The sequence below is a fragment of the Malaya genurostris genome, chromosome 3 (assembly GCF_030247185.1).
Source record: "Malaya genurostris strain Urasoe2022 chromosome 3, Malgen_1.1, whole genome shotgun sequence".
NCBI lineage: Eukaryota > Metazoa > Arthropoda > Insecta > Diptera > Culicidae > Malaya > Malaya genurostris.
Window position 1 is genome coordinate 244,103,269 of NC_080572.1, and position 25,644 is coordinate 244,128,912.

At 38.6% G+C, this 25,644-nt stretch overlaps 2 protein-coding genes across 5 annotated transcripts; both read right to left on the reverse strand.

Annotated features, from left to right (window-relative positions):
- Positions 1-1,020: 1,020 nt before the first annotated feature.
- On the reverse strand, positions 1,021-2,684 carry LOC131434273 (phenoloxidase-activating factor 2-like; the record flags this gene model as incomplete). Its single annotated transcript, XM_058600936.1, has 3 exons — positions 1,021-1,938; positions 2,003-2,301; positions 2,385-2,684. Coding segments are annotated over 3 exons (1,200 nt in total), but the record flags the coding sequence as incomplete, so codon positions are not given.
- Positions 2,685-3,480: 796 nt separating this feature from the next.
- Positions 3,481-17,266, reverse strand: LOC131435532 (uncharacterized). Of its 4 annotated transcripts, XM_058603531.1 has the most exons (7): positions 17,088-17,266; positions 7,408-8,045; positions 6,299-7,335; positions 5,097-5,894; positions 4,845-5,033; positions 4,463-4,761; positions 3,481-4,398 (listed from the first exon to the last, which is right to left on the reverse strand). In XM_058603531.1, the coding sequence occupies exons 2-7, from the start codon at positions 8,036-8,038 to the stop codon at positions 3,798-3,800; spliced, it is 3,555 nt and encodes a 1,184-aa protein (XP_058459514.1). In that variant the 5' UTR covers positions 8,039-8,045; positions 17,088-17,266; the 3' UTR covers positions 3,481-3,797. The 4 variants fall into 4 exon arrangements, with proteins under 4 accessions (XP_058459514.1, XP_058459513.1, XP_058459515.1 ...); XM_058603530.1 differs by having other exon boundaries at positions 6,299-8,045; XM_058603532.1 differs by lacking the exon at positions 5,097-5,894 and having other exon boundaries at positions 6,299-8,045.
- Between the last annotated feature and the right edge of the window lie 8,378 nt (positions 17,267-25,644).

The following is a 25,644-nucleotide window of genomic DNA, read 5'->3' on the forward strand; positions in this document are numbered from 1 at the left end:
TGCTTCACACTTCTGAATATCTTTAAACATTTTAATAAATTGATCGATCGTGTGAATTGTGTGAAAAGGTTTCATTTCCTTACTTTCAGAATTGTTACGGTGTACCTATATTAATTTAGGACGAATTTACGACACCCTTATTCTAACACATAAATTAATGAGACAGGGGAAAAGAGAGTAAAAAATTGTTCGCGGTCCGAATTACAATAATTTCAATGGAAAAAATATTAAAAAGTTCTTAAATAATTAAATTACTGATATTTCAAAATAAACTACACAGGCTAGAATGAATGAAACGTGTCAATTACTAAGTAGGTGAGGCGAGAATGCAATGTCGTCCCTGCACCAAAGCCGTCGTTCGAGCACGAGAAAGACAAGCAAAAGTCATGGATTTTCACTTAAATACTCGCTGATACCAATCATTTTAGTAAACTTAAATTTTAATTTATTTGTGATTATTTCACTCTGAAAATTTTATCGTAAAATGCTGATCATATTTGCGATAACATGGAGAAAAAATTATATTGTTGGGTTAAGTACAACAAGAGATATTCACGATTAAGTTCTACCCATTCTTCCGTAGGGTGAATTTTGGGAAGGCGCCCCATAGTAAAGTAAGTCGAAGTTCACGACCAAAAAATAATCAATTTTGCGATATTAACCTACGTAAAAAAAATTTGGTGTTATAGAGCTGCAGCGTTCAAAATTTTAGGTAGTTCAGTTTCCTTCACACATTGAAACCATCACATGGATGTCCGTACGATGTGATTCAAGTTCCTTCCGAATTATAGTGTCAGATCAAATTAGGTGTTAGAATTGAAAAAATATTTGAATTCGTTTTCTCCATCTTGTTAGAAAAAGTCCGGAGAAACAGGAACTAGCATGACCTTGCACTCAATTGATTTAAGGATATTCAATAAATATTTTAAGCTGATTGAAGCATCTGCTAGGGATTCTTTCAAGGTCCAAACAAAATGCAAGTATTATGGTGACAGAAAATAACAAAAGATACGCAAACTGTTGTTAAGAATAAATAGAATAATTTATTCGTAGCTTATTAATTCTACATTGATACATAAAAACTACATACAAAAGAGCCATATATTTAGAAATGCTGTCACATAGCATCGTACACTTTAACTCCAGCAATCGTTCGTTTCAATCAATTCGTACTATTCTCACTACATTCGTTTTCGCTTGTGCTGAAGTGTTTTCCAATTATTTTTACATATACAAACACAGTATCGTGGTGAGTATCACTGGTAAAGTTCTCGCTTGCTTCCGTTTTACACAAATAATATGAGCCGTCAATAAATAATATTCGCACGTGCAAGAGTTCAGTACCTTCCGCGAACTTGCTGTAACCAGTCTAGGTAGTGAGCAACTTTGACGTACACTCCGGGTACGTTTGCCTTACCACATCCAATTCCCCAGGAAACAACACCGACTACTTGCCAGCTACCGTTGCGTTCACATACGAGGGGACCTCCACCGTCACCCTTACATGCATCCTTACCCTCCTCTCCACCGGCACAGATGAATCCGGGATGAAGTTTATACTGATAACCGAGACGTGTTTGGCGCAGTTGGTTTTGACACTGGTTATCATTTACAATCGGTACGTCGACTTCCTTAAGAATGTTTTGATACTTTCCATAGTCTCCAAAGGCATCCTTACCCCATCCGGTGGTCCAACAACGCTGACCAGAGAAATCTGTGTACCGGTCGGGCAAACAGGCAGGCGAAATGTGCGGTGTGTTGGAGAAGTCTACTGGAGAATCCATTTTCAGAACAGCCAGATCGTTATCAAGCGTACCAGCGTAATATTCCGGATGGACTTGGACCGATATAACATCACGTTCTATGTACGGGTAAAATTCCACATCATGATTGACGTCCCATTCGCCTAGACGAACACGGAGATCGAAACCGCTATATCTGTATGACGTAAAGTTCGACATTAGTAAAAAAAACGTCTCTTGGCCCTAATTGAAAAACTTACGTCTTGACACAGTGAGCGGCAGTTATGATGAACTGGTTATCGATCAGTGTACCTCCGCAGACATACACAGATTCCTTTGGATCTTTCTTCAGGATAGCTACCTGCCACGGATATTCACCGAACTCACTGTCTCCATCGACGTACACCGGATTCTTAATGCGACCGTTAATACCCTGGGCATTCCGAATTCCACACTGACCTAGATTACCATGGGTAGGTGGTTGGCGGTAAGCTGGTCGACGACAGCAAACACTTCGTTGAGGACACTGCTGTGGCCGTGGTCCATAGTAAGCTTGTCTCTGTTTTTTGGAAGATGAAAATAAGATTAAATATGAGTTTAAAGAAGAACTGGTTTCGTGCTCCACTGCAAATAACTGATTACCTTATCAGCTGTAAATGACTTTTCTTGTACCCCGACCTGTTCAGTTAGCGTCTTCTCGGCTTCGCTTTCTGCAACCGGTTCCTCCGGTTCCAACTGATCCGGAACGGTTACGTCAGTTGAACGGCGACTACGCGGGAAACTAACGATGTTGCTACCTTTGGAATGTCCTGGTGCCGGAGTTGGAATGGTCTGAGTGGGTGGAAGTCTTTCGTTACTATTCTGATAGTTTTGATACTGTCTAGCATAATCTACTCTATTCTGATTCAAGGAGTCAGGTTGGTTTTGGGGATATACCGATTGGTATTAAAAAGTTCTTAAATAATTAAATTACTGATATTTCAAAATAAACTACACAGGCTAGAATGAATGAAACGTGTCAATTACTAAGTAGGTGAGGCGAGAATGCAATGTCGTCCCTGCACCAAAGCCGTCGTTCGAGCACGAGAAAGACAAGCAAAAGTCATGGATTTTCACTTAAATACTCGCTGATACCAATCATTTTAGTAAACTTAAATTTTAATTTATTTGTGATTATTTCACTCTGAAAATTTTATCGTAAAATGCTGATCATATTTGCGATAACATGGAGAAAAAATTATATTGTTGGGTTAAGTACAACAAGAGATATTCACGATTAAGTTCTACCCATTCTTCCGTAGGGTGAATTTTGGGAAGGCGCCCCATAGTAAAGTAAGTCGAAGTTCACGACCAAAAAATAATCAATTTTGCGATATTAACCTACGTAAAAAAAATTTGGTGTTATAGAGCTGCAGCGTTCAAAATTTTAGGTAGTTCAGTTTCCTTCACACATTGAAACCATCACATGGATGTCCGTACGATGTGATTCAAGTTCCTTCCGAATTATAGTGTCAGATCAAATTAGGTGTTAGAATTGAAAAAATATTTGAATTCGTTTTCTCCATCTTGTTAGAAAAAGTCCGGAGAAACAGGAACTAGCATGACCTTGCACTCAATTGATTTAAGGATATTCAATAAATATTTTAAGCTGATTGAAGCATCTGCTAGGGATTCTTTCAAGGTCCAAACAAAATGCAAGTATTATGGTGACAGAAAATAACAAAAGATACGCAAACTGTTGTTAAGAATAAATAGAATAATTTATTCGTAGCTTATTAATTCTACATTGATACATAAAAACTACATACAAAAGAGCCATATATTTAGAAATGCTGTCACATAGCATCGTACACTTTAACTCCAGCAATCGTTCGTTTCAATCAATTCGTACTATTCTCACTACATTCGTTTTCGCTTGTGCTGAAGTGTTTTCCAATTATTTTTACATATACAAACACAGTATCGTGGTGAGTATCACTGGTAAAGTTCTCGCTTGCTTCCGTTTTACACAAATAATATGAGCCGTCAATAAATAATATTCGCACGTGCAAGAGTTCAGTACCTTCCGCGAACTTGCTGTAACCAGTCTAGGTAGTGAGCAACTTTGACGTACACTCCGGGTACGTTTGCCTTACCACATCCAATTCCCCAGGAAACAACACCGACTACTTGCCAGCTACCGTTGCGTTCACATACGAGGGGACCTCCACCGTCACCCTTACATGCATCCTTACCCTCCTCTCCACCGGCACAGATGAATCCGGGATGAAGTTTATACTGATAACCGAGACGTGTTTGGCGCAGTTGGTTTTGACACTGGTTATCATTTACAATCGGTACGTCGACTTCCTTAAGAATGTTTTGATACTTTCCATAGTCTCCAAAGGCATCCTTACCCCATCCGGTGGTCCAACAACGCTGACCAGAGAAATCTGTGTACCGGTCGGGCAAACAGGCAGGCGAAATGTGCGGTGTGTTGGAGAAGTCTACTGGAGAATCCATTTTCAGAACAGCCAGATCGTTATCAAGCGTACCAGCGTAATATTCCGGATGGACTTGGACCGATATAACATCACGTTCTATGTACGGGTAAAATTCCACATCATGATTGACGTCCCATTCGCCTAGACGAACACGGAGATCGAAACCGCTATATCTGTATGACGTAAAGTTCGACATTAGTAAAAAAAACGTCTCTTGGCCCTAATTGAAAAACTTACGTCTTGACACAGTGAGCGGCAGTTATGATGAACTGGTTATCGATCAGTGTACCTCCGCAGACATACACAGATTCCTTTGGATCTTTCTTCAGGATAGCTACCTGCCACGGATATTCACCGAACTCACTGTCTCCATCGACGTACACCGGATTCTTAATGCGACCGTTAATACCCTGGGCATTCCGAATTCCACACTGACCTAGATTACCATGGGTAGGTGGTTGGCGGTAAGCTGGTCGACGACAGCAAACACTTCGTTGAGGACACTGCTGTGGCCGTGGTCCATAGTAAGCTTGTCTCTGTTTTTTGGAAGATGAAAATAAGATTAAATATGAGTTTAAAGAAGATCTGGTTTCGTGCTCCACTGCAAATAACTGATTACCTTATCAGCTGTAAATGACTTTTCTTGTACCCCGACCTGTTCAGTTAGCGTCTTCTCGGCTTCGCTTTCTGCAACCGGTTCCTCCGGTTCCAACTGATCCGGAACGGTTACGTCAGTTGAACGGCGACTACGCGGGAAACTAACGATGTTGCTACCTTTGGAATGTCCTGGTGCCGGAGTTGGAATGGTCTGAGTGGGTGGAAGTCTTTCGTTACTATTCTGATAGTTTTGATACTGTCTAGCATAATCTACTCTATTCTGATTCAAGGAGTCAGGTTGGTTTTGGGGATATACCGATTGGTAGGCAAAGTTACCGATCGGGGCAGCACTCCGGTTGAAAGTAACGTTCGCATTTCTACCAATGTCAGATGGATCGTAAACCAAATCTCCATCGTTGGAAGTACTGGCATCACGGAAGAATGGTGGACGTGGTCCGTAGAACGGAGATGGACCATTAGGAATAAATGGGGGACTCGGAGGTCGGTTGTAAATAGGCCCTGGAGGAGGACCAGAGTAAATAGGGCCCGGAGGCCTTGCATAGACTGGTCCAGGTCCGGTATATACTGGCCCGGGAGGTTTGGTGAATATCAGATTAGGCCCGGTAGGACCGAAACTTGGAGGTGGCCCATGAATGTATGGTGGACCATGTGGGGGACGGTAGATAGGAGGCGGTGGAGGATAGCCAACGTGATTGTGGTAATGCTCGTGTTGATTGAATACATGTAAAATGTTTTGTTTCTTGGCAGCTAGTAGACTTCCTACTTTATGAACAATATTTTCAGTGGGTGTAACGTGAAGGTTAACAAGAGGCTTCAAAAGTTTATCACCGTACTCGTCTTTAGTTACTTGCAACGAAAATAATGGGTTCACATTGACCAACCCTAGGTTAAGACCGTTGGCTCCGATCGAACCGAAATAAGGATTCCCGGCTGGGTTAGGCCCGTAGGGATTCAAGGGATATGAAGGATACGGGAGACCGAAGGACACTCCAAAGGTAGGAACAACTTTCTTTCCACCTCCTTCACCATGGTGGCCACCTCCCAACAAACGCTAAAACAATACAATTAAACAAGGGACTTTAGAAAGTAAACGTACAGTACGAGGCGTCTTCAGAAATTCGCTGTAGTCAGAGAACTTGGTAGCACCTTTAACATTATCCTTTTCATGTTGTGAGCGAAGCCAAAGCTTGTGTCAGCATGTATTGTTTTAGTGTTTAATTGAAGAGTTGGTATCTTTTAGATGGTCTTGTGTTTAAGTCGTGCATCCAGTAGGTCAGAAAAAAATTTGCTAGTCATGTTGATACATACATTCAAAGCTTTACAGTACAAGAAAAGTCACTTCCCAGCTGTGGTAGTTGTTAGCGTTAGGTTAGCTTCGGCCAAAAGGATGTTATGGTTTGAATTTTGGTGGTCAGGTTAGTATCGATTACTACTTATTCTTACTAGTAAACTTACCGGTTCAATATTGGCTTTGTCATCATCGTTGTCGGCCTTCTTGGCAGCCGATGCTTCTCGTTTCGAGATTTTCTTGGCTGATTCATTAGTTACGTTTGCAGAACGAGCTTGTGCGGTAACGTTCCTTGGGACGTGAATAACGGTCATGTTCCCGTGGGCATCGGTAATCACAACCTGTTCCGTGTCGGCTTGGATGTCAGTCTTAAAGTTACGGGGGTCTAATGGAAGAATCAGATCATCACGTCTACCGACTACGTCCTGTGCTGGACACTGTTCGTACGGGACACATACGCATTCTTCGGTTCTAGAATTTTGACCGTACTGACTATAAACACCGCCGTACTGGTTCTGATTGTTCTGCTGGTTACTGTATTGGCCATTATATTGCTGGCTGTACTTATTGTAGTTAGTATTGAAGTTATTTTGGTTGGTAGCGGGTCCTTTAAGGTTCAGTTCTTTCTTGTACAGGTTTGGATTGGCCGTATGATAAGCGCCTTGACCGGATTGATAGCTTCCTTGATTTGACTGGTAGCTTCCTTGGTTTGTTTGATAGCCCGCACTAACTACGCCGCTTCCACTTGATCCGTAGATAATATTTTCGGTGGTTCCGAACGTAGCAGGTCCCTGATTGTAGAGGTTTGAGCTAACTGGCTTCGATTGCGAAGCGTAGCTACTGTATTGAGCTGAGCCAGTGTTGATGTTTCCCTTAAGATCTTGATAGTCGAAGTCTTTGCTGCTAGAAGGATTGAATCCTCCATTTGGAACACCGGACTGACCGTAGAGACTGGAAGAGTATAGGTTGTTGGTGTTTAACGAGCTACCACCGACCGATGATCCGGTGAGTACTCCTGTGGATAAGGGGATCTGGTTGTTCACTACAACAGGTTTTTCAGCACCGCCCTCAATATGATGGTAATGATGATGGATATGCTGTTCAACTGGCGGTTTTCCGATAAGTGGACCATCACTGATAATAACTCCGGGTTTATTGGGGCTTTCGAATTCATACGGGATATCTGCTCCCTCGTAGATTGGACCTAAGGGTTTGGAAGGATAAGGTGAAAATGGACCAGGTTGGCCGGAATAGGATCCACCGTAGTGGGAACTACCTGTGAAGGAATTTGGTCCGTTATAGGAAGGTTGCTGGGAAGCAAACCCAACTTTTTGTTGAGGTCGATTGGGAACTGGCATTGGTTGGGGAGGTCCATATGGTCCTTGGTGCGGTCTCTGTTGTGGTGGAGGTTTGGGAACATATTGTGGACCTGGTGGTGGTGGTGGTGGAGGCCCGGGAGGACCGCGTACCGGAATGGTAGCAATTGGACGCCCAACTGGCTTAAGAGCAACGGGTTGAGCATAGATTAGATTCTGTGGATTTAGGTACGGACGTCTGCCATCGACGAGTTCCCCGTCGCATTGCATTAAACCTAGAGCACAGAGCTTCTCCTTGATGATGTTCCGAGCCTCAACGTCATCGGAATTTTGTAGAGCCTGTTGCACTGACGGATCGCTGTAGACTTCGTCAAATCCCTCCAAGCTCCGTCCTTGACGGCCACTGTCCAGTATGAAATTTAGGATGTCGTCATCAGCTACTTCGGTGACGTTCTGGGACGTTTCCTGGCGCTTCTCGCGGACAAGATCTTCCAGAATGGATTCTCCATTGTTGAGCCAATTCCACTCATCTGCGTTGACGAATGCGAGCGTCAACAGCACTATCAGTGCTGTCGTAGTTATCAGATTCATATTGTGTCTGAAATGAAGTTAAACGACAGCAATTACTCAACAGCTTCAGTCTTCAAGGGAACCCTCGAATGTTTCACTATCTTTAAAAAAAAAACTAATAACAACCTTAACTGACCCACATTCGATTGAACGCTCATGTGTATTCACCCAAATTTTTTCGAGTTTCGATTACCTAACATTAGTGAGCCCCAGTGAGCCCGTTTTTTGGCATTATGGCAATTCAACGCATAACTTGTGCTCTGCCAAACAACGCTATTACTGTGGTCATCGTCTTTCTTTTCCCTCCTCTGGTTCGTTTCCGCTAAAGCATATGCAGTCGTGAGAGCAAAACAAAGGTAAAGAAAAACACCGAGAAATGAGATAATACCCTCTTCGCAAGCGGCAAAGCGTAATAACATTATTTCCACATGGCCGGACCAGTCAGCGGGGCCTCGAGACCCATTGACGACGGCGTAGCTTCCATCGCTGACCGCTCTGGATAGTTAGTTAGTGCATGCAAAACTAGTTTCGGACCCCATGGCCACAAACCGACACCGGCGACTTCGTGAGATGTTGAATCAGGAAGAGGTTTGAAAGTGATGTTGGTAAAAAACTATGCACATATCTACTACATCGACCAGGTACTTTTACTTTCGCTGCAAAACTGCATCCGACCTTTGAGTAGAGCGGAAACAGTTCTTTTCGCGTGTGACAAGCCCAAACAATGGTGATTGTTCGTTTGATTCAAATGGAGATGCAGTTCTTGGAGCGTGACGAAGATGCATTAGCGCAGTTTTTTTCAGGTGTAGGTTAATTCACTATAAAATCATCACCCGCACTTTACCATTTAAATACGCACTGTGTAAAAGGGTTGTCGCCAAACCGCGATGGTCATCGTCTCTTAGTCGCGGTGGGTTAAACGATGTCAAGCTGGGGAAGCAAAAGTCTCACCTGCGAAATGAGGTCGTGTTGCATCACTGGCCGATGAAATCAACGAGACACGATCGACGGTGCGATCACCTCACAGTGTCGGGCTGGGTGTGCAAACAAAAGTTACGCGAGTAATGACCGCACAAAAAAAACGGAGCTCCGATGACCTCCAAACCAAAAACGCGTGGGTGGATGCGTCACCCTTGCTTACGATTTTGTTTCGTAGTTGTGCGAATTGATTTTGAGCGGTGAGGCCGGTTTTGAAGGATGCCTTTGCGCTGTGTGGAATAAGTCGATGCTCGTGTCACTAAACGAGATCGAAAGTGGTTTCCTTTAGGAGAGAAAGGTTTTTGCACAAGTGGGTGGAAGTTTTTGACGCATGCCGGCTTGTTTGTGATTATGTAACTGTTCGTCATATTGGATTACTACGAATAATGTCTGATCGGTTTGGATTTTGGGTATATTGTGAAATGTTGTCTACTAATGTGGGCTTCCGACAGTAACTTCTTTGCGAATGAAGTATATTTTAGTCGCATAATAACATCAAACTTACAATACAATACAGACTCGCATATGAACCGAACTGAATATTTGCTCATTCAGCGCAGCGAACACTTGCAGATGTCACCGCGATCGACACTATTTTGGGTGCTTTGTTTTATTCTTGGTTAAAATGAAAAGTTTATTTTTTGTAATATTCCGATTGGATTCACGCGTGATTCATACGCCATGGAAATTAAATTGTCTTTTTCATTTAGGGAAATCGTGTGAAAAGTATTCAAATGGTTTTGTGGGAGAATTTCTAAAACTTGCAGGAGAACTTTGATATCGTTCCGAAACGTTTTGAAAGGTCGCGAATAGTCAAGTAGGTGGCAGTAGGGAACTTATGTCTTCCAAAGTTCAGCAAATTATAAATTTACACAGGATTTTGAAAAATGTTTTTCTAGCCTGTATATCTGCTATCTGTGATTTATCTAAAAAATGTCAGCTTATCTCTAACCGAAATACTAGTCACCTTTTGATTCTGATTATTCAATATATTTTGAAAGTGTTTCTTGATCAAAACATGAATTTTTTTATATGATACTACTAGATTTGTAGAAAAGTTTCTATTTCATTATAATTTTCGCGATTGGGCCGCGTTATTACACATGGTCGAAGTGGCGTAACAGTGATAGTGAAATCAAAGACGCCCATTTGGTATTTAAAAGCTTAGCTCATAAATATAAAATGTGTTGTGATATGGCAAGTGCGAGAGTGAGGACATGTTGATCCCAAGTAACATTTTTAATATTAATAAATACTTGTAGCTATCTTCAATGCTACATAATAAATCTTGCATTAAAACTTTAAACTCCACGAAAGCCTACTGAAAACCTCTATAAGAGCATGTTCCTGCCAAGTGGACCATTCTTCATAAGGTTTATAAAGCAAAGTGAAGAATCATCATAAAGCTGCGTTAAAACTACAAATTCAAGAAAATTTTGAAACCAGATTTACGATCAACATTAAATTTATTTCGATGGAATAAATTCCACTATGAATAAACTGTCGTTTTGGTAATACTTTTCTTGATTATATGTGTGTCATATCTGCTTTGAATGCAATCAGTAACAATTTATTGGATTTTATTTACAAGTTTGAGGCTTTTACGGAACGTAAAAACTTCATGCGCTTTTATTTTTATCGTGAATGTATGGATAAAAATAAGAATTATAACTAATCGCTTTGAAATAAATACGGTTTTTGCAAAAGTCTCCATGATTTATGAAAATTATTTTCTGTGATTTATCGTCTTTTTTGTATAAAACTATTTCGTGGCGATAAAACTTGTGCATACGTTTTGAAAATGAATCATAAAAGTCCATCATACTTCCTCGTTTTTGCATTTCGAAGTTTATTTGATGTCAATAAAGGCTGCGGCAAAGAACATCATAATGGCGGCCATGAAATTTTCTTTAATGCAAATTACACTTAATCTAAGAAGCAATAAATCAAATAGCCCACAACAGGAGTGTCATAAATGTACTTTAGAACCTTCAAATTTGCTCTGAGTGAAACTGTCATTCAATGAACACGCACACACACAAATCTAGTTTTATGAAAGAATTTTACTGACAATAATGTTTTAAAGAACAGTTTTTAAAGCAATATTAAGAGCGTTTGCATGGCTTTATTCTAGTACAAATTGATTTATTTTTAGTCCAGTTGTTAGTCTAGGTAAAAGGTTTTATAGAAGCTTTAAAAACTATGATATTACTTGTCAAAAGCGACACTTATTATAGTTGTTATAAAACAAGTAGTGATTGAACAATCAATTACAAAACTCCTATAAATTATAATCAAAACCATAAGGCATTCGAATTGTTACTTGGGATATCGAATGCTTTGAGCCTAAGATTAAAGTGTATAACTTTATGACTTAAATCAGTTTGAAGTATCAGCTTATATGTTTTCTGAATAATCTTCATGTTCTCTGACAATTACGGCAATATTAAGTGTAAAACATTTGACTCAAAACGGTTTCCCCGGAGCGGTCGTTTTAGTTTGCTGAATAGCCAGAAGTCACACGGAGCAAAATCAGGCGAATACGGTGGTTGCGGAATGATATTGGTTGCATTTTTTGCGAAAAAATCACGAAGAATCAAGGCAGTATGCGACAGTGCATTATCGTGGTGCAAAAACCAAGATCTGTTGGCCCGTAATTTCGACCTCTTTTTACGCCTAACTTCGCGTAAATGACGCATAACACTCAAATAGTATTCCTTGTTGACAGTTTGGCTGATCGGAAGGAATTCAGAGTGCACCACACCTCGATAATCAAGGAAAACTGTCAAAACTACCGTCCTGGACGTGTTTCGTCGTCAACGCGTTCTCGACCCTCTTTGAACAATTTGTACCAATCAAAACAAATTGCTCGCGACATATAATTATTACGGAATGTCTTTTTCCCGAATGCCATTCTGAACGTTTCGGCACCAGAAATTTGATTCCGCGCACAAAATTTAATGGAATCAGAATAAATTATGTTGTTAAATAATTTCACTCGTTGTAAAAATCGCCGATTGCGCTTTTAATACTTCAGAAAGACAGACGTATACTAAATACTAATGAATATTTTGACGTGACACTTTGCACAGATGTCACTGACAGTCATACCAAACTAGAAAAAAAATTCGACGAATAAGGTTACTGTGTGTTACTACTTTTTTTTTACAGTAGTGAAATATCCGGCGGTATTTAAAAGCCGTATCAGCAAGTAATTGTTTCTTTTCGTTTACCTATTTAGTATTTATTACTGAGCCTTTTTCACGATCACCTCTCAACTTTTTGTAACTGAACTGAACCTGCTTGCTAATGCAGCTGTTTGATTTTTTGTGTATGAATCCTAAGATATGTTTGTAGGTAATGGAAATGTGGATCGTCAAACAGCATTATTCATTTCATGAGTTTCATGAGATCGACGCGAACAGAAAATAATATTTTCACATTAAATTTACAAGATATAGATCTGTTAGAACAAAAAATAATTATCAAATTATTATTTACCTAATATCTAACTGGTAAAATTTGACAAACTTGCATGCATTCAATAAAGGAACGTAATTCACATGAGAACAAAGTGTGAAATCCGTTGAATTCTAAGTATTTTCATCAGTTTATAGGTATTTGTTGACCTATTAATTTGTAAGAGTCTACACGGAAAAGCCAGCGATCGCAAAACAACTAAAATATTAGTTGTTTTTCTGATTTTGATTGGTTAAAATTTGGCACAACTAATCGACCGTTGTTTTAACTAATTTGTCATTTTTGATTTATCGTGCTGGCAGCTTAGCAACGACACCCAACAAGTAATGAAAAGTTTCAGTTGAGCAATTCCAAACACCCTGAGCGAACAATGAAACGTTTCAATGACTCACTCGTGCAATTGAGCAAAGACACAATCCCAGCAAAGTTACTTGTATGCATGAATGCAAAAAAAATGTCTCAGTTGTTTCAACCAATTATTCAGTTATTTGAACTTAAAACGAACAATGAAATTTTACCTAATTAACTGCTTATATCTTTATCACTAAACTCACAAAAAATATGAAGAACCCGCAGATCACAAAATTACAATATTGCAATTGTTCTTTCACGCCCTGGTTGTTTCAATTAAAATGTTGTTGATTTAACTAACATATCTGTTGATTTTGACATAACTATTCAGGTAACCGAAATTGTTGTATTTAAATTCTGTCCCTTGGCGGAGAACGAAGACAGCAAAAGGCAGAGCAAAAAATCTCTTCATTTCACCAGAAGCGTTTCATATTGAAAATTTTCAATGGTAAATGAACGTCATTTATGTTAGTTACGTAGTGGTTGTTTTATGTAAGTGAAAGTATGCAGAAGAATATAACAGTTAATTGTAAAACAAGTTTTCCATGTGTTAAATAGATATTCCTACAGTATAAATGTTTTAATTTCATCTGAGAGTAATGTATTCTAGGACAGTTCATGTCAATGTTATTAAAACCGCTTAACGCTTAAAAATTTGCTGCTAAAGTGAAGTGGTACTATTTGTATTTTCTTGAAAGTGTATCTGTAGCATTAGGTTCACCAGCGAGCCATTCTGCAAGTGAACGAAAAATTTCCTAATTCCCTGTGATCATTTTTCTGGTGAGTTCCCTTTCGAGAATTGTAATCTTTTGGTTCATTTCTATATCCTTTGTGAGTTTAGTGATAAAGATATAAGCAGTTAATTAGGTAAAATTGCATTGTTCAAGCAGTGAACGATTAGCTGCCCCCGAAGAGGCTAACAGTAAAAAATATTTATTGCAATTGGCGTTTTAAGTTCAAATAACTGAATAATTGGTTGAAACAACTTTAATGCATACAACATTCATGCATACAAGTAACTTTGCTGGGATTGTGTCTTTGCTCAATTGCACGAGTGACATCTCATTGAAACGTTTCATTGTTCGCTCAGGGTGTTTGGAATTGCTCAACTGAAACTTTTCATTACTTGTTGGGTGTCGTTGCTAAGCTGCCAGCACGATAAATAAAAAATGACAGATTAGTTAAAACAACGGTCGATTAGTTGTACCAAATTTTAACCAATCAAAATCAGAAAAACAACTAATATTTTAGTTGTTTTGCGATCGCTGGCTTTTCCGTGTAGAGTCCAATAATTGAATATTCATAATGGTCGGAGTATGCATTACTTGCTTGCGTTTTATTTTAATGTTTAAGATAATTTACCTTTAGAAGAAACATGAAACAATAGATAATGTCAATGTCAATTTTATCTTTAAAATCATTTCATACTTGAAGACCATGAACTGCATGGAAAACCATCGGAAATCATAACAGGAATATGCTTGAATTTGTAGTTTTTAAGTATGTATAGTTGAGTTACGCTTCAATTTCTGTAAAATCATAATATCTTGGCCATTATTCTTGATGTGTTTTCATAATCTTGACTCATTTCGTCGAGATTCTGCCAGTGTGGTAATTTCCCGGTCCATCCAATCCACCGTGCTAGTTGGGTAAAGGGTGAACACGAAATTGTTGCAACACTTATAACTTGTGGTGACATTTTTAGCACTGGGTAGAAATTTTACAAATTTGGTACAGTTCGTTTTTCATTTATTTGTTTTAGTGACAAGAACAAATTTATTTGTTCGTTGATTTGTTTTGGTGACAAGAATAAACAAGGACAGTTCTTCTTTGAAGAGAAAATTATTGCTATCCAGTGATTTGCATGCGTCATTTAACATGTTATGAAAATTCGTTATATTTTTCATGCACAAATTTGTAGCACAAAATTGTAGTTTAAATTACTGCACAGTTCCTTGTTACTTAATCTAATTTGAAAATGAAATTAAACGTAAAGCCTTCTCGTGATGAAATTTTTAATCTCTTTCTCCAATAGGCATAAAACCGACTCATCTTTTATACAAAACGATTTTGAATATCCAAAGGCGTACAATTGAAGGCTTAGATTAAACTGAATTACCTAACGAATTAGTATTTATTTGTAAATTTGTCCTAGATCTGTATCCAAATAGATAAAGAATCACGAAATAATCGTTTTGTAGCGCTTCGAGATATATGGAAGTTAAAGTCATAAGAGATACTATTGAATAAACGATTTCATATGACTTCTAACTACAAGATCAATAACAAGGTAAAAATCAATAATCATAAGGTAAAAAGAGCTTTTATAAAGTTGTAAAAATGAGAACTTCATTCGAAAGTTTATATTTAATATATTTCAGTTTATAAGATTTTTGGGAAAATTTTCTTGTGAAACTTCTAAAAGATGTGCGAATCTTAAATATGTTCGATTATGTAAAAATTTTGGTAGGCTGGTTTACTACGGAAGTGATATTTAGTCTCGTGATGGAGCGGCTATCTAATTTACAAACGACGAGAAACTGTAATTCAAGCCACCCACACCCGGTCAGACGCTGAACCTCACGGAATAGAAGAAATAACCACTCGAGGTTATTCGGGTAAGATCATCACCTTTCACGTAGTCTACCTGTGTGCGATTCCTGCATATATGATCAAACAATTCTGCAGAGCATTCTATTTCAGGCTAACGTATTTGTCAAATACAATCCTCTAGAATATTATGAATGCAGTCTGTTAAATAACTACATGCACTATATGGTCACGAAAACATCGTGAATCATAATAATTGTTTTCCATTGTTTTGAGATTGTTTCATGGGAGAAACCAGTTGACAGTCGAATTCAGTCATTTTTTGAATAGGTTTTCGGAATGAGTGAAACAACACTCATATAAACGCAAGCAGGTTTTTGAGAAGCATCATCTTTTCTGATGAATCTTCCATTTGAATATTCACGGACATCGAGCACACCTGGGAAATCTTCACTGCTTCAAAGGACTGTTGAATATCTCGTGAATGTTTGACGGTGCTTCCATACCTATAGGAATGCAGAACTTTGTTCTTATTCAATATGACGAACGAAAAAATAAACAAAACCTGTGTCACCATTTGCCAAACGATGATTTATCTGAAAAAAAAATTACGTTTCATCCTTCTGGATGTTATTTTTGGGGTGCAGCGAAAGTGGAATGGGCTAAATGGAATTGTCACCTTAGATTCGCCATTTCTAAATCCAACAGCGTGGTCTCTGAAAAAAAATCAATTTAGCTTACGCAATCCTTCTAATTTGACTCAACTTGCTGGAAAAATATGGAATTCGAAGATTTATTTCAGAACAATTTGTTGGGAACGTCGAGTCATGCCCTAACTGGGTCAACCATTATTGTTCAGGCTTGAGGATGTTGAACTTGCTACTTGCAGCTGATCATGCTCTTATGTGACACTGTACAAGAAATTTTTGAAATCAATTGGTGAGAATTTATTGAAATATCTTAATATAAATATTTCAACCCACCAATCTAAGCCAATTGTACCTAGTCTCAAAAATTATTCTTTATATGGAAATCTGCAACAAATTTGCGATACACAATAGATTTCAATGCTCTTAGAAGACGAACCGCATAGATTTGCGACCGAATGAGTTCATTGACCGCTTGTAGTCTGCTAAATGTGTTTACTAAACAAAAATGTTTATTCATAAGCGAGGTGCATCAAAATTCCACCACGAAAGGAATGTGCCTTTTGCGAAGGAAAATGTTCCACCCTTCACTTGGGACTAACAACATTGGGTACGATTTTTCGTACAAAAGGAAACTACTTAAAATGTAAACTGTGGGAACTAATTTTGATCTGATTTCGTATAGTGGATATAGTCAGGTACAACGTTGCACAATTCACGGCTTGTAACCGGTCCATGTCCCACAATCCACAATTCATTTAACTGTTGAACAATGTCATGTGGGTGGACAAACTCAATAGCTGTCCCGCGAAAGTTATGCAATTGATGTGATCATCGTTGTCCTAGATCAAAACACTGCAAAAACTCGTAATCCTTGCCGCTTGCATAACATCGAAACAGGTAATCTTTAATGGCGTGTACGGAATATTTGTACGATGTAGATTTCAAATAATTAGCGTGCTAAGTGCGATCATTTCAGAAGTCATGCTAATGTTAATCACTTCCTTGCTTTTAACTGACATTTCCCTTGATTGCACTACCGAACGAAAGCGACTGGAACTAACCTTTGTGAACGGAGCGCACTTCAAGTTCGTTGTTCACCAGCTATTATGTAAAAGCTATCGCCTCACTAGATCTCTTTCACTTCGTTTCTGAACAGTCCGTATTCGAATGATTGTTTTATTTTTTTTAATTATATTTTATCACTTAAACTTGCTTCTATTCGATGCACATCTCACTCGGTACTGAAGTTCAATTTCACCCGGTCGACTATTTTATAGAATCCCACCGCCTGCACCGAAACTCCGAAGTCTGTACGCGGTAGACACTACTTTTTTCGAACCCCTTTTGCGATCTAAGGTAGCGACAAATGAAAGAGAGAGAAAACGCAAATCGGGCTGCATTGGCGTGCGGCTTGCGCCAAGTAAGTTGTGCCGTCGTTGCGGCGTCGCGCTGATGCATGCCGTGGTCGTTTCTAGCGGTTCGGTTGGACGTGAAGAACGACGCTCGGTGGGTTGGACGTGGGGTGTCGTCGGTTTGTTTGTTTGTTTTCCCTCTCGTTCGGTCGGGTATCGTGCCGTTTCGGTTCGGCAAGGTAGAAATGTGTTTCTGCGTGATTATGTTCGTGTGCTTACAAACTGCAGCACACATCGGAAACAGTGATTTAATTTGAAAAATAGTTCAATTATCGAACATTGTTTTTTTGTACTGACGGAAGGTAGAAATTGCAGTTATGGTACTGAGTCCTTACCATTGGTAGATCTTTGGGACCTTGGTCTACTATTACGACTGTTATCATCAGAACATAAAAAGATACTTTCAAAATTAAAAATGATATTCATATTTATATCTCATTAGGTTATAAAGATTATTCTAAATCAAAGGCAAACATTCAGATTGTATTAAGATTGTCGTAAGTCTGAATATTATAACAAAGACCGTTATATAACAGTTCGGCTGAAAAGTTCGTATCGTTTAATAGAAACACACATTTTTTTGCCAAAATTCGTTTTTATTGTTCAACATAAATGCCATCAGAGGCGATACAGCGATTATAGCAATCTTCTAACTTTTGGATACCATTTTTGTAGTACGATTTGTCCTTTGCCTCAAAATAGGCCTCAGTTTCAGCGATTACCTCTTCATTGCTTCTAATTTTTTTACCAGCGAGCATTCTCTTGAGGTCTGAGAACAGGAAAAATTCACTGGGGGCCAAATCTGGAGAATACGGTGGATGAGGGAGCAATTCGAAGCCCAATTCGTTCAATTTCAGCATGGTTTTCATCGACTTGTGACACGGTGCGTTGTCTTGATGAAACAAAACTTTTTTCTTCTTCAAATGAGGCCGTTTTTTTGAAATTTCGTCTTTCAAACGTTCTAATAACGCTATATAATAGTCACTGTTGATGGTTTTTCCCTTTTCAAGGTAGTCGATGAAAATTATACCATGCGAATCCCAAAATACAGACGCCATAGCCTTACCGGCCGATTGTTGAGTCTTTCCACGCTTTGGGTTCGGTTCATCGCGTGCAGTCCACTCAGCTGACTGTCGATTGGACTCCGAAGTGAAGTGATGGAGCCATGTTTCGTCCATTGTTATATATCGACGAAAAAAATCGGTTTTATTTCGATATAACAGCTCCAAACACTGCTCAGAATTATCAATTCGTTGTTGTTTTTGATCGATTGTGAGCTCACGCGGCACCCATTTTGTACAAAGCATTCTCATATCCAAATATTCGTGAATAATATGTCCAACACTTTCCTTTGATATCTTTAGGGTGTCAGCTATCTCGATCAACTTCACTTTACGGTCATTGGAAATCATTTTGTGGATTTTTTTCACGTTTTCATCGGTAACAGCCTCTTTTGGACGTCCACTGCGTTCATCGTCTTCGGTGCTCATATGACCAGTACGAAATTTTTCAAACCACTTACGAATTGTTGCTTCGTCCGGTGCAGAGTCTGGATAACACTCATCAAGCCATTTTTTGGTATCGGCGGCACTTTTTTTCATCAACACACGAAATTCCTTTTTTTCCATTTTTTTCACAATAACAAAAGTAGCTTCACTCAAAATGCAATATCTCACAAACTAATAATCAGACAGCTGTCAAATTTATACACGTATCTTTTGAAGGTTGGTACTAACTGAAAATGGTATGGATTTAATTCTGGGCGCCGTCTCATAGAAACGATACGAACTTTTCAGCCGATCTGTTAGCAGTCAAAAATAAACTAAATAATTGAAGACCCATGCATTAAACCGCCAACCCGGGGTCGTAGTAATGAATAATGAGTCATTTTGCACATTTGCGAGAGAGCATGGAGAGATATGTAATACGCAGAGCGAGCAACGTAGTTATATGCGATCTACTGGCCTTAGCCCTTAATGTAAAATTTTGGTGTCAAAATAATGCGTGCGAAATTTCATCCGCTTGAATTGAATGAATCACCGCACAAAACGTATTGTGCAAAGCCGACACATAAAAGTACGGAATATTTTCAGCGATTGAGTGCAGTGGGCTTACGACACGCTTTGTTCGCTAGTAAAAACAGGCACTGTATGGTCATGAGCCATGAGTGGTTTTAATTGACTAATATGAGGGAGACACATTTGTGCATTTTGTTTAAGAGGGTCCATTTAGTTATTCGAATGATAACCAAAATGCTCTCGCTTGAACTCTAAACTTAATTTCTTGTTTAGAACTGAGTTTTAAATTTTATTTCTAGATTACAGGTTCAAAATTTAAAGCTAAGACTCTTTAACTCTGGATTCTGCAACTAAATTTTTTGAACTGGTTTCTTGACTAGGTTTTTGAACTGAATTTAGTTTCTTGATTTATGCTAGGAATTCGAATAAAGAAGTCTGATTTAGGATTTCAACATCAGAATTTTTGACAAGATTCGGGATATCAACTTTAGATCTGGATTCTGGAGCTATGCGAACTATGCTTTGGACTTCTGAACCAGAATTTAATTCCTGAATTCAGTTTTATAATTTAATTCCCGAATTTTAAGAATCCAAGTTCAGAATACAGATCTGCGCATGATGGAACTAAATTCGGAATATGAACTGGAACTAAAATTTGGAACTGAAACCAGTTTCTTTATTAAAGTTTGGAATTCAACTTCAGAATTGCTGAATTCTTGAACGAAATTTGGAACCTGAAAGCATTCTGAAATAGAGTACAGTTCCAGAATCCTTAAACTAATTTCATGAATTGAATTCTTGATTTGGATTCCGAACCAGAATTTTGCAACTTTATTCAGAGCCTGTCCTAGGTTCCGAACTTAGTTCTGGAATTTAGTTACAGTTCCTTAATCCTGGTCTATATTTCAGGTTTTGGTGTAGATAAATAAGGGATGGGATAAAGTACTCAACAGTTATAAACATCGGAAAAACGAAATGAATACTCCCAAAGTATTTATGCCAGTTTTATTCGTATTCACGTCTGTCAGTTATGCCTGTTACATTACCCATCCCCTTTTTCAAGTTTACAGACTATTTCCTTGTCACACTTTTTTCTTTTACTAATGAGTTGGAAATTCATCAGTCGTCTAGAGGTTTGGTTTCAAGTAAATTCATGTCTATTTTTTGGTTGCCTTTACCGAGCAAAGTAATACTTTTTTGTAATAACGGGCACATGTCGAATTTGGGATTGACGAAATTCTCAGTAAATTTTAATAAAATCTGAAATAATGCTAAAAATTGTTCAAAACTCAAACAAAGTAATCTATTTAGTTAACTTTGCTGCGAGCTTCATTTCCGACTTGGTGTCAACTGTATCCTGTATAGTAACTGGAAAAGTGAGTCAGAGCCGTTTGCGAACTTCGCTTACCTACGCAATTCATTGCGCCGACTACAACTTCCATATGCAAGGTATTACACAATTCAGATTGTCATACAAACACAGTTCGGTTTCCGATTGGAAGGGATACCGATTAAAAGCTACGCCAGCTGATCATGATCATCTTCGATTGGATTCTGTTTCCAGCTTTAGGATGCGGGCCAGTCTTGGCTCGCAAAAAATAAAAACAAAATCGGTTCAAAACATCAGTCGACAAACAAAACTAAACGAATGATGATGTGATTTTGGCCCCTCCGATTATTTGTAGTGTGATGATGGCAAAGCTGGGAAGCGATGTGGTTTAAATTTACACCGGTTTTTTAAGCTTCCATCCGTGTGATTGTTACTCGATCCGATACATATACCGCGAATCAACATACATGTACTCGATTACATGATCTTTATGGTTCATGTCGGTATGATATATAGCAAGCAAGTGAGAGATGTTGACGGTTTTAAGTGGTTTTTGTTACTACCGTCTTATTTTCGGCAATAAAATTTCAAATTTATTGTTTTTGTCATTCATTATGCAAATTCTGGGGAAATTTGTCGCATTAGGAAATTGATTGTTGGTAATTTCTTTCAAACTAATTTACAAGTAGGTTTACCACATCTGATGCATTCCTCGCCCGGCAGCAGGCCCGTACCCAGGATTTCGTTTCGGGAGAGGCTCAAAGATAAAAAAATAATGTTACTGATTCTAATTCTCAGTGTGCCTTTTACGGGTGTTTCAACAGACACTTTTAACTTTTCCAGTGGAACTGTTATTGTATTACATTTATTTACGTTTACTGTCTGATTATTTCTGTAAGACATGTCTGAGTCCTGCTAAATATTTATATATCTGTTTTTGATTTCGGGAGGGGCCAGGGTCCCTCGGGCCCCCCCTCTGGGTACGTGACTGTGATGTGTTCTTATGAGATTTCATGAGCAAAATGATTGATATCATGAAAATTTTTATGGAAGATGTGTTATTGTTCATGATTTCAATCATTTTGCTCATGAAATCATGACGCAGCCGATTTACAGTGTACAGAACCATTGCATGGCTGGTGCTACGATTCTACTGACACTACGAATCCTTCCAGATCAGGACTCGAGCATACGACAACTGATTTGTAAGACCAGTGCCCTATGCATTGAACCGCCAACCCGGGACTCGACATATTATTCATGATAGGCATTATCCATGATTTCTTGATTTTTAAACATGGTACCGGCAATGGATTTTTATCCGTGTAGTAAAATCTATAGATCAACACCGTGTAGCTCCAAAACCGGAAATACTATCCGTAACAGATTCAGGAATTCTTTATGAAACCGTAAGACTTTCCATTTGAATTTAAGTTGGTGAAAATCGGTGTAACCATTTTGAAGAAAATTGAGTGAGATCCTTTTTGCAGTTTTTGACCACTATTTACGATACTTCCGAAACCGAATTGTGAGGACCGGTATAATCGAAGTTGGTTCGTATGACCGGCAACGAATATGGTTTACAGATTGGCACAGTTTTGAACCTAATTTAAAAAACACTTCTTCTGCTTCGACGCTTTATGTGACGATATAAAATTTTTTTAAACCCTTCACACGATAATTTCGGAGCCATGAAACCCGGTTTATCCATCGCCGGGAAAAGTTAGCGCACAAAACTATATAACTATACACGCACACACACATGCACCTGAACACATGGACATTTGTCGTACTCGACGAACTGAGTCGAATGGTATACGATTCTCGGCCTTCCGGGCCTAGATTCAAAAGACTTCCTTTATGAGAGATATAAAAAATTCACAACTAGGGCTATTGCATCTGATTAGTAGAGTCGCCATATTATTATTCCGATATAATATCATTGATTCGGCTTAAAGAAGCAATATCGAAAAAAAATAGCTCGGAAATTGTTCAGTACTGTTGCTGTAGCGAATGCACTTATTTTCAATTGACCCTTAGAGTGAATCTATCGAATGAAGAAAACATATCTCACTCTAAATAATCATTCTCGTATATGAGATGACTACTGGAGTCGTTACCCTATATGTAAACTGAACATTTCATTAATTTTATATATAGAATGCATGGGAAAATGTGAGATTTTAATTTGTTAAAATATGTAGCAACCAAGAGGAGAGTCGCTTAACACAAACTATATTGTGCCTCTAAAAAAACACGTGATATACTGTGAATCTAAGTGTGCTACGTTGTGCTCCATGAAACAGCTACTTGTCAAAACTGAGCCCTTTATGTGCCGCAACTGTGCAACTGTGTGAAAACGAAAGTGCCAATATGGATAAATGCACCAACGCATTGTGTTAATGTGTGATTGGCACATTGTTCTAAGCGACCTCCCCTTGGTAGCAACCCACAAATTTGATAGTAAAAAGTTTTTGTTTGTTTGTTTATTACGATATATTGAATTATTATCACAAGGTTACTCAAGAGATTGGAATGGTTCTGTGAAAAAAAATCGTATCGTTTTTCCATGATATTTTCATTAGAGTATCTTTATATTTTCGTTTCTTCCTGTTAAGTTACAGCTGAAAGTAAAAGTTTATTGCACTGTAGAAAAAATGGAGGAATATGGGAAAAAAAGTTTATTTTTAAATCAAGTGAATTTGTGAGGATTGTTCGTATTTCCATTTCTTGAAATATCTTTCATACCAATTTTATAAAACAATAAAAAATTCTTTGTAAACACATTTAGTTTCAAGTTTCCCAATCAAATCAAAATCGAATACAGCAACTTCAAAAAAAAAAAAATTACTGGAAACCTCTAACTTTTCGAGTCGTGTTAATTTAAGATCAAATTTTACTGATCAACGACTGAATGAAAATTCTTATTAGTGCAACATGATTTGAAAACCCCGTTAAAGTATTTGTGTAAGGAAAAACACTATAAAAAACATTGGGTGTTCGACCGGACATGGATTTTGCAAAAAAAAAATGGTTTAAAAACATCTTTTTCGCAATGACAAAACAACAAAATAGCAAAACCGCATAAAAACTGAAACAAATGTTTTTATACAGTTCTTGCATTCAAAGTTTCCAACAATTTTTTGGCTGTATTAAATTTGATCCGACCCGATTTTACAATTTTATCCTTCAATTTTAGCTCCGCATACACAGACTCAACCATGTATGGAGAACCAAAAACCCGGATACGTAGCAGCGTCAATGCGGGACAGTTATACAGGGTCCGGCACTCGAAGTGTAACCAATTAAAAAGGCCATAAATTCAGTTTGGAAAATTACTTTTACTTAATTCAAAGTACAAAATGTGTAAAAATAATACAAAATTCAGAATCAATTCACTTTTGCTCGATATGACCACCTTTTGCCTTGACTTGATGACTTGAGAGAGCGAAGGAGTTGCTTCGTTTGGCCGAAAGCGGTCAATTTCCGAACATTGTATTTTCTAACGAGAAATTTTTTCCAATTGAGCAATTAGTAAACTCTCAAAACGATAAGGTTTTCTTGACCGACCGTTCATACGAGAATTTGAGTCATCGATTGGCCACCAGGAGGCAGCACCCGCAACAGATAATGGTTTGGGCCGCTGTAACCGCAGATGGGCGCTCTCCAATCGTTTTCATCGAGCCTGGCGTCAAGGTAAATGCGACATATTATCGGGAAAGTATTCTGGAGGTTGCTTTGAAGCCGTGGGCAGACAAACATTCCGGTGGCAGACCATGGACGTTTCAGCAGGACTCGGCACCGTCTCACAAAGCTCGAGTGAACCGAGAATGGCTGAAAAAACAACGTTCCGAAACTTGATCACGTCCACACAATGGCTCTCGAATTCACCAGATGCGAATCCAATGGATTATTCGCTTTGGGCCATTTTGGAGAGCAAAGTCCGAACTAAAAGATGCACCAGTCTCGAGACGCTGAAAAATGTTATTGTCCGCGAGTGGGCCAAAATACCTGCAAGTCACATTCGGCCAAACGAAGCAAACTCCTTCGCTCTCTCAAGTCAACAAGTCAAGGCAAAAGGTGGTCATATCGAGCAAAAGTGAATTGATTCTGAATTTAGTATTATTTTTACACATTTTGTACTTTGAATTAAGTAAAATTAATTTTCCAAACTGAATTTATGGCCTTTTTAATTGGTTACACTTCGAGTGCCGGACCCTGTATATCAATAATACTCAGCACGTTGAATAGTAGCCATGTGATAATTGAGTTTGCAATGTCCTGTCAGAGCTCTGACTAGAAAACTGCAATGATGTTTGGAAAAATGCCATAGGCACTTTGACATTTTCAGATTCAAATCTGGTAAAAAATGCGTTTGTCTGAGCGCAAGTTTGCAAGCTGCATCAGTTGCTGGCATGTTTGTATGCAGCCCAAGAACGAATCTTGGGCTTTATCCAACTAGTTGAAAGTGGTAAAGTTGGTTCAGACCAACGAAATCATTCGTTGCACCAGCTCTAGCCAACTCATCAGCCCATTCATCTCCAGTAATACCAGAATGGTCGGGTACACATAAGAAGTACACAGCATTTGAAATGCTGAGGTCTTCAATTTGAGTTCGACATGCGATCATTAGATTCGACCGTGAATCATTCGAACTGAATGCTTTTAGAGCTGCCTGACTATCGGAACAAAAATAAATTCGCTTATCACAGATTCTCTGGTGAAGTGCCGATTGTATTCCACACAGAATCGCGTAGATTTCTGCTTCGAACACAGTACAGTATCTACCAAGTGAATGAGACTGCTCTAGCCTCATTTCACAACAGTAGACATCAGTACCAGCACGACCATTCAACAG